Source organism: Protopterus annectens, chromosome 9.part0 (genome assembly GCF_019279795.1).
Source record: "Protopterus annectens isolate FY-2018-M chromosome 9.part0, PAN1.0, whole genome shotgun sequence".
In the NCBI taxonomy this organism is placed as follows: domain Eukaryota; kingdom Metazoa; phylum Chordata; order Ceratodontiformes; family Protopteridae; genus Protopterus; species Protopterus annectens.
In genome coordinates, this window is record NC_056743.1 from 1,023,314,197 (window position 1) to 1,023,324,698 (window position 10,502).

A 10,502-nucleotide genomic window follows, 5' to 3' on the forward strand; every position below is an offset into this window, starting at 1 on the left:
CGGTTTTACAGAACCACTGTGTATCAGTGTAGAGGCTGCTGATTCACCATGTTTTCAGTCAGCTGATGTACATCGGGTGGTGCTTCAGGCCTAAAATGGGAATTCTTCAAGATCATTCAGAGTGATAAACAGGAAATGTACAAAAGCAAATGCACATACTGACAGAAGCCACAGAAAGTAGTGTGTGTTAAAATACAAGAATGAATAATGCAAATAAGCTAAGATTAATGGGAAACTGTTTCTGTGGCAAGGTAACAGAACATTTTGCACTGATTCATTACAACAAAGTCGATACTTGTCAAACCTGCAGACCTAGGGTTGATTCTCAGAGTACATGACTGGATAAAGAACAGCAACAAGAAATAACATCAAGCAAATGACAAAAATGGCGTCTTACTTTAATGAGTGAAATTCCAATAGCACCTGGCTTTACATGGTCTTTCATCTGATCACACAATTTTCCTATAAACTGGTGAGGAACCACAAAAACCAAAATATCTGCTCCAGAAATGGACTGTATAACGTCTGGTACAGCTACCTGAAAACAGAAGGAAAATGCAATTAGTTGCCACTCATATTTTGTCCACATTTACCAAAGATTAGACTATGATGAAGATGACACCATCTGATACTGCTGTATGTGAAAATCCAGTCACAGGTTACTTAAACTGTTGTAAGTAGATTGCTGTATTATTGTGTCACAGAGTTTACGTAATCCTATGAATGGTGAGCACAAATGTCTGGTATCTTGTTCTCGCAGCATCAATTTCTGCCATTTTCATACTCAAATGTCACAACACTTTACGAAATACTCCAGATAAGAAATTGAGCTATAAAACTGTGAGCAATTATAGGACATCTCGGGGCTTTGTATAGTGGCCCAATAGGGTGGCATTAGCAGCCTTGCAGCCCAATTGTCGTACATCTGAGGAACATGCATCGCTCCACTGTAAGTCACGTATGCCATTCAGCTGGGCATTTGATAAGCCTGCAGTGCTACGTAATCCTAGGGAAAGAGAGATCACAGCAAGACTGTCATCTCCTTTTGGCTTTTCCCATTAGGGATCGCCACAGCAGAACAACGGTCCGCAGAATGATTGGCAGTGGAGTTTTATGGTGTTGAGTTGCAAGCCTGGTGCTCAACCTTCCACAGAAGGCACACAAGTACACCTAGGGCCAATTTTGAGTGTCCAATCTACCTGCAGCATGTCTTTGGGATGTGAGAGGAAACCAGAGCACCTGCAGGAAACCCACACGACTCCTGGGATGTCATGCAGACTCCGCACAGAAGGCACCCCAGCCAAGAATTGAACTGGAGAACGTCTTGCTGTGAGGTGGCAACAATAACCACTGCACCATCGTGGCCACCAATGCAGTCACAGAAGTTTGTTTAGCAAGCGTAACAGTCTTGCTGTGCTGTGTGAGATCACAGCAAGACTGTAACGCTTGTTAAATATAAACATCTGTGACTGCAGTGCAGAAAATACACAAATGGTCCTAAACTGTTATTCAGTTGGCATTATAAAGAATAAAACATCAGCTAAACCAACATTTCTGAGATATGGGTCATTCTGCCTGGTGCTTAAAAAGTTACACTGTACTACCCCTGCAGTCAAAGTTTTTTTCAGCATAAAATGTACAGTTCTTTACAAGTACTAAACTATACCCAGAACACATTCACTTTTTTCTTCACTCCCGTTATAGCAGGAAGGTTAACTAGAAAAACAACATTGGTGTGTCTCACACCAATGGGAGATGTGTTCTCCAGCTATATGCATGTTTTTATTTTAGTTACTCCAGCTTAAGTATTCACTCTAAAACATTTTAAGCAAACACCAAATTATCTCCATTCATGCCTTCTGTGGTGTATGCCACCAAATCCCATTTGCAAATGAGCTCAGCCTGCTTAGTCAGTCAGAGTGAAAGTAGAAGGGGCTGAGCAGTTCACTTGACTCAGACATGCTGATCATATGCAGAGTAAAGGAGCTGCAGTCCTAGGGCACACCTGTAGATCCACATATGCATAATGTATAGGGCTTATGTTTGTAGGGGACAGGCAGGGGGAAAAGGCTTTAGACACATATCTATAATTTCTTTCCCCTCTTACTACACTGCTGAGTACTGAATTAAATGGGGTAACCTAAAATAAATACATGAGTTTCAGAATAAGGAAAAAAACCTCCATCCCAGTCCACTTTGTTTAAGGATGTGAAGACTAATTTGCCTAAGATTCAAGGCAATTCCATTTGAAGGTTAGTGGTGGTAGAGGGATAAGACACATTCTTGAAAGACTGTACAAAAAGAAATATTTGTTATCCAGGATGATGGGTTGGTCCAGGTGGACCCTTTTCAGCTACAGCCTGGGCCAAAAATGGTTTAAACAAATAATTCTAAAATGATTACTGTGAAGTATTACTAAAACCAAAGTTAGGTGACAGAGCTCACATTAATCCTATGGAACACCAGTGTACTATGTTAAGAAATTATAAAACAAAACCACACACACACACACACACACACACACACACACACACACACACACACACACACACACACTTATCCAAACGATACCTGTCATCTATTAATGACATTCTGTCTTAGTATTCCTCCGTCAGAGAGGTACATTCTTCCAACTGCTGTCATTTTGAAGAGTTAAATCCCACAATCACATTAGAGGTTCAGTCTTTTGAGTTACCAAACTACAGCTGTATTGTCTGACTGGATATAAACAACACCCTTTGGAAGAGAAACCTGGAAGGCTTGTAAGGAAAACAATGCATCTCTTATTTCCACATAACTGGTGTGCATAATCAAAACTCCTGAGGCATCCGGATCCATTTAACTGCCACAACCACCTCTGGACTACAGATGCATCTAAGATATTCCCTATCCAAAGGCTGGAAGGTTCTAGGCATCAAGCTAAGTGAACATGGCAAGGCCTGAAAATATGCACACAGGTATGGAAAAGGTTAGTGTGTTGAGAAAATTGGACTGTGCTCAAGGCAAATGTCTGTGGTTGGAGCTGGAAATGAAAAAAGTAGAGGGTGCCTGACCCAAAGACAATCTGTCGGGTGGGTAAAAATGCTGAAACAAATCCTGGTATCAAGGGGACAGGTTATAAATATCAGACTCCTAAGCAGTTGAGATGGAGTTTCATAAGGATCACCACCGCCATAAGGGACGGAAACAGCCTGAGAAGTGACCAATCAGCTGGGCACAACCTTCCCTAGGCAGGGCAGCAAGGGGACATTCATCTGGGTAGGGAAGTCATTGGAATCCTTGGAGTCTCGGGTGAACTGCAACTACAGGTATGCGTCTGATGTGTACACTGGGGAGTAGGGCAGAGGTCAAAACAGAATGATTCAAGTGGCAATTACCCCTACTCAGTAGCTTAGAAACCTGGAATATTCTTCAGACTTTATATGGAACTAAGTAAGCATCTCAGTGTTTCAGAGAGCACATCCAGGCTCCTATGGACAGAGAGAGAAGGATGAACTGGCCTATGACCATTCAAAGGCACTCTCTAAGAATAAGCATAGCTAAGGCAGCTGAGATACAAGACAGAACCAAGTTCTCTTATCTTTTTTGGGCCTAAAAAGAACTTGGAATAATACCCTGGTCCTCTCTGATCTGGAAGGACCTCCTAGATGTCCGTCTTTGACTAACTTGGGCATCTCCTTTCTAGCCTAGCTGTTTTGATGGAGTGAGATGTCCAGCAGGAGTACAGATGGAAGCCTGTGTGAGGAGACACTATATGGATGGGGATATCCTTTGATCCTGATTCTTGATTCCCTTAAGGTCTTTTTACAGGCATGAACATGGAGCGAGTACCTCCATCTGACTCCCTCCACCGGGACAAAGGCCAAGGAATTAGTACTGTTGCAGTCTTCCCTGGAAATAACTATGCCCTCCTGGCAGTTTTCTGGCACTCTGGACATGTTATCCTGTTTATGCAGTAGTCTAATATGTGGGCAATTACCAGTTCCTTCCTGTTTTGGCAGCGAAGTTCATTAGAGCCATGTTTCAATTTTTGGCCCCCTTATGTCCTGCAGTGACAAACTGTAGCAGATGAAACTGCACTATCGCAATAGTCAGAATTTGGTGTTTCTTTTATGCCTTTAAAGTGTTTATTTCTGGTCTGAAAAGAGGGGTACTGTCAAGGGTTAAAGAGAGAGTGTAAGGTCACCATGGTATCCCTGGGGAATTGCGCAAACTGCTAGAGGAGTGCCATGGGATAGCAGTGTTGCTTCTTACTATTTCAGCAGCGCCTCCTGTGGCACTGTAAGCCACATGGGCCATGAAGCTGTTTTTCCTCACAGAACAGATGAATAGATCGTCTTTTTAAGTCTTCAAGCAGATCCTCTGCAAGCACTTTGTAGGCCGTCTGTCATATCTTAATGGAAATGAAGCCTGTGTCAGGTAACTGAAAGTACAGGCTACAAACACACATTTCTCAAATCATTCCATAGCCTTAAATTCCTCATACGGTGGGTGGGCAACTAAGCTCTGAGAAGTAGGATTATGGTGAAGGGATGCTTTTGCTTCAAGCCATTGCCAACACTCCTTCAAGGGGCCAGAAAAATCTGTTCATCCTTCTTGAGAATTAGAATTACTGTGTCCAGTTTCTCCAAGCTATTTTAGTGGTAACCATTTAGATATTTGTGAGGCATCTCCTATGTTACATGTACTGGCACAGGCTTTACTGATGCCTGTCCTAATGACATAGGCTGACATTTGCCTGCATCAGAAAATGTCAGTGCAAGTAAGAATGATGCCCAGACTAGCAGTGCTGGAGGAAAATGAAACGGGAGCTAATAATGTAGGAGGAGAGTCCTGCCACCCCAGAATAAAAAGTTGTAGGCCTCAAAGGGGTCCAAGCTATCAATCTTTTAATGGCAGCCATTAAGGGAACAGAGTTGGTGGATGAAAATCCTGGAAAATGCCTAATGGGAAGGGAAGAAACAGCTGAGACATTAGGAGATGGAAGGGAAGACCATAAATCCCAAGCCAAAAACACCACAATGATGATAGAGGGGATTTTGACAGACTCTGCAGGGTGACCCCCTGACTCTTCTATAAAAGTTTTAAATAAGAAACTCTAGCAGTACTTGGATTCTAAGGCTTAAAAGAGACCATATATAAACTTTACAAAGCAAACTCTATTTCTGTTTAAAACAATCTGCTACTTAGAAATATATGAATTTGTCTACTGTTGTATTAGAGGATGACAGTGGAAGTCCAGAGAGAAGAATAATGTTCTCTGGCCAGGATAGGAGAGTTTTGTGGAAAGGAAAAACATCTTCAAAGCCTTTTTCTGCATCCCTTAGCTGAGATATTACACTGAATGCTGGGAGATGTCATGTTACAGTTCCAAAGTGTAAAGACGTGCCCGTCAGGAGGCAGAATATGCCTACCGCAGACACGCTTACTTACATAGATGTCATTGTGAGAGGAAACAAGGTGGGGGTGGGCTCCTAGAAGAAGATGGGAAAGGAAAAATCTTGTAAAGGTGAAAACTGGGCAAAGCTCGTTAAAACGTAAGATGCTTAAAAAAAGAAAAAATCTTCTTTTAATACCTAGCTGAGCAAAATCTGACTCTAAAGATAAAAGTAAGATTAGGACTATTTATTCACTGAGTGAATTTTATGGCAGAAAAGAACTGGGCAGAGAGAGTTCAGAAGTCTATGAGAAATTTGGCACTTGGCAGGCTGGTACCAAGCTTCTCAGTGCCATTTCTGAATCCCATTTCTGTTTCCTTTCAAAATATAATATTCATACTTTGTCTTCATGAAACATCCACTAGTGTTTCCAAACAATGGAAGACTGATTAAAACAAACCTGTTGTAATCTATACAAAACCAGCCATTATCAGTGTAAACAGTTTTTTCCTTGCCTATAAGGCTGCATAGTTTGAAAAGTTGTGTGGAATATTATTCAGGATTGCTGCCTGATATTGCATTAATTACTGACAACCTTTAGTAACTTTTAAAATATCTGGCTGCTGATCGCATATGCATCACAACGTAATTGTGGTTTAAGTTCCACACTGCAGTCACTACCACCCCCATCCCCTGTTGTTCCCTCTATATTTGGGCCACTTCTAATAAGAACCCTTGTAAATGTTGTACCAAGTAGTGGTCCAAAACACATTTACAGCATCCTTTTGTGGCGTCACTGTATGGATTGTTTGGGAATACATCCACAGAGTTTAATAAACATGGCATGCAGTGTGCTGCATCCATTAAAAATCTATGGATGCTTCCTCCCAGTATGCCTGCACTCATATCACAAGGGATAAAAGTTTAACTGACACTGGTAAAATGAAAACATGTTTTTTTAATGAGGGATGTAACAGAGAGCCTAGGGAAAGTATTTTATGAATGAATATGATGAACATATTTCTCACACCTGCAGGACACCACATGCTGGGGTGGAAAAGGTAAATTAGTCAACTGCAGTCTGACACTTTAAGGAAAGCAAGAAATGTGTAAGCAGTAACAACCACTAAAATCTACTATTTACATAAACTGTACTTCCATGAACTTCACAAGGACAATGGGTTAAAAATAATGGATGAATGGATATATTTATTCTTGTAGGTGGTGCAATATCTGCATATACAATAATTAGGACTGTCACAGAGTGCATAACAGTTTTCACTTTGTCAGGGTTTGGGTGCATAATGCTACATCATCTTGTCTTGTCTTTCGGCTTTTCCCAGTTAAGGGTTGCCACAGCGGAACTCTGGTCCGCTAATGATTGGCAGTGAATTTTTATGGTGTTGAGTTGCCAGCCCTTCAAAGAAGGCACACCCACACACCTACCTGCATGTCTTTAAATTCACTCGACCGGGGGGAGGACATCCAGACTCCGCACAGAAGGTGCTCCAGTGAAGAATTGAACCGGAGAACCTCTTGCTGTGAGGTGACAATGCTAACCGCTGCACCACCGTGGCCTGGTGCATAATGCTACATATGAATTGTAAATACATCGGCATAATTATCATGCAACTAAAATTTCAGAAATACATTTTTGAAGGTGTTAGACACATGGTGTATGTCTGTACTGCTAGTGATGTGAATTTGGGCACAGATTCAAGCCACTGGTACCGCTGACCTGGAGGGAGTGTAATGAAGGGGCCATCTCTCTCCTATCATGGGGGTGGGTTGGGGAAGCCCAATGTCTGTGTGATCTCTGGTGGTGATTGGAAGCCTCATAGGTCATCTACTCAGATTGCAGGGTGTGCAATGATGTCACTGCACTATTCACTCCCCTAAGACAAAGGCTATGACTATCCAACTTAAGCATGATGGCTCCTGGCTCTGACCATTCATATGCACTCCCTGGGAGTACAAGTGAGCACTGCATGGTCAACTTCTCAAAGAGATAGGGGATCCACCTCACAAAGGATTATAGGAGACGTACCCAGAAAGAGTTGAGAGATCTGGGCAGTTGGGTAGGTGTGTAAGGCCAAGAGTGCACCATGAATCTAAGTGTTTTATTAGGCTATTTTCTATGGCTACAAGTAAAGAAGCATTTGTTTATTGAAAGAGTAGCAGAAGACCAGCACCATCTCCCACCAGAAATTAAAATGGTTGAATAATTTAATAGTGTACATAGGTAGAGATTACAAAATCACCGTATAGAGTACAGTCAGACTATGAAAAAGCCAGCTTATGACATTGCACAGAGAATGTGAGCAGCCTGTCTTTGAGAAGTCCAAATCTACCAGCAACTTTAGCATTCCACATTTCAGCCAGCCAGTCAATCTGCTACATTAATCTGCATGTAAGACTGTTATTTTTATGTGTGTACTACTCACCACAATTTTTTAACAATATATAAGGTATGACAAAATCCACTAGTTAAGGAGTAATCTTGTATGCTTAACAATGGTGAAGGATTTACAAACAGAAGATAAGTCGCCTTGATTCCTGACAGATGTATCAGCAGGTCTGACAGACTTCAGTGCAAATAAAATGAAGAAACAACTAATTAAGTACTCCAGAAAACACAATAAATCTCAACATCCGCTTTAAATGCCTATAGCACTTATGAGCTGTTTTATAACAAAAGGTAAATTTCTTAATAATACACTTTAGAGGTGTTTTCCTTGCTTCTCCTGTAAAGTTCACAGCAATGCCAGTATCAGCTGATTCCACTGTTGTCTTAATTTCCTTTTGTTACTGTTTTTTAAATAAGATACTTATTTGACCCATGAACTTACATCACTCTGAAAAAAGAGCTATAATTCACTGTACGTGTTTATATGCTGTTTGTTATCGAGACATACATCACTGCATGCATTTTGTAAGAGGTAACCCTGTTCATTTCTCTGGTGCTGCTAATGTGTGTTTTATGTCATCTTAGTTTCAAGACCCAGATTTTAACTAATCCTGTTTATCAGGCATGTACTGCAAAACACTCTTCCAGTCAGCTTGTTGCTAGTTTAGAAAATATTTGAGTGAAAACCTGACTAGTTGAATTGGTGATGTGTAGACCAGAAAGATGCTGTTCAAAGGGGAAAAATGCTTAACAGTGTTTACCCTCTTTGACATGGTCTATTACACAAGAACAGTGTAACGAATAAATGCAGATGACTGAACAGGTCATCCACTGCTCTGCAAACATGTTGAGGAAGGAGAATTCTTGGCTCATCACATGGCCATCATCTGGATTCTGTCTTTGTCGCACCTGGCACCATTGCAAATCCATACAGATTCACAACAAATGAGATTTACACTATTTTATGCAATAACATTGTGCCCCATGTTAAAAAAAAATGAAAATGACTTACTGCAATGAGTTTTATACAAAATGCTGAAATTCACAAACACTGCTATAAACGGAATCTTCTAAGAAGGTTTAATTTCAGTGAATCAGCCTGAAAACATTTACTGTGTCACTCACCAGCAGAAAGCAAAGGTCCACAAACAGATGCATACCAAACCGATCTAGGAAAATGCTAAAGAAAATACATGCACACACTGTTTACAAATGTCATCTTTTCCCTGGTATCAGGATGCATATAGAATTACACCTGAAATTTCAGCACAGTAGCTCAGGAATGGAGAGAAGCAATTGATAATGACTAAGCTGAGAAGCCAGGCTCCTCTAGATATATTCCAATATCAACATTTGCAAGACATGAAAAACTAAAAAAGGAGCATTAAAAAGAAAAAAAATATTACTCTGCATCCTAATTAGAAAAAGGTTGTGTCATGCAGAAAAAAACGTCAACAATGTAAACAAACCAAAAATTCCCTTAACCAAATGCCAAACTTTCAAAATAATAAACTGTGGATTATAGTGAATTGGTAGTTTTCTGGTTTATTCTTCAACACAAGTTTGTTATTTTATGGACAGAAAAAGACTTAATTATCCTGACCAAGGCCATCTCATCCAAGCCCCATTAGCCCACATCATGCCACCTGTACAAACACATTTCTATAAATATAATCCTGCAACAGAATATTTTATCATGTATGTGATCCCACATTTAACAGAAAGCCTTATAGGAATCCACATACGTGCAATCATTGTACACAAATCAGTCATGTTGATCGCACAGTATGGCTAGGGAAGCTAGATTAAGCATATCTATGTTCCCAGAGTGTGTGTTTGGTACCAGAGATATGAGACCATTTTAATACTGGGCCAACAATATTAACGGTAAGCATACACTTAACTGCTGCATTCCATTTCACAGATAAGGTTGATATAAAAATAATGAAAGAAAAATTTTTTATGCCCATCCACGGGAAAACATTTGGGAGAGATGTTTGAAATACAATTAAAGAAAGGCAAAGAAGTTTAGAATGTTCATGACTGGGAGATTTTCTCTGGTACATTCAACTGCATATATTACCTGTTAAGGGTAATATGAAATATAAGGGTAACATGAAATATAAGGCAAGTGAAGACTGAATGTGTAATATATACAAAGTGGAAAAAATGTCACAACACTGGTTGTATTGCCTAAAAAAAAAGTTTTAGGCTGGTTTTCACCGAATGTACAAGTGGAAAAGTTTAGAAAATTTAGAAATGAATATGATATTGTATGCTACATACCATGAAGATAATAAAGAAGTTGATAGATGGGATAAAGCTTTGTTCATTGCAACATGGTTTTAATGGAAGAGTCATTGTAAAGAGTTGTAAAACAAAAAAAGGAAGAAATTATGATACAGATAAGATGGTCGCAGAAATGGTGGGGTGGTAAGAAACGAGATACATGAAATTTTAATATACAGTTTATATAAAAGGTATATAATGTAACTATAGTGTAAACACTGAAGTAATCAATTAAAATAACCCTTGTACTATTTTTTGTAAGTGCCATGGGATCTTTTACGTCCACCTGAGCTACCACCAACTCAGGCAGATGGGGCCTCAGTTTAACATCTCATCCGAAGGATGGCACACTCAGGAGTGATGGAAAATTAATAAAGAGTACCTAGGTGGGAATAGAACCCCACAGCCTTCTGATCTTCAGCACCAAA

General features: G+C 40.1%; 1 protein-coding gene across 1 annotated transcript in view; it reads right to left on the bottom strand.

The window, feature by feature from the left end:
- Positions 1-10,502, bottom strand: part of GPD1 (glycerol-3-phosphate dehydrogenase 1) — a 461,017-nt gene that overhangs the window by 254,142 nt on the left and 196,373 nt on the right. Inside the window, exon 3 of the mRNA XM_044083817.1 lies at positions 398-538. Within this exon, the coding sequence (XP_043939752.1) occupies positions 398-538 (141 nt within the window). The remainder of the gene's footprint in view (positions 1-397; positions 539-10,502) is intronic.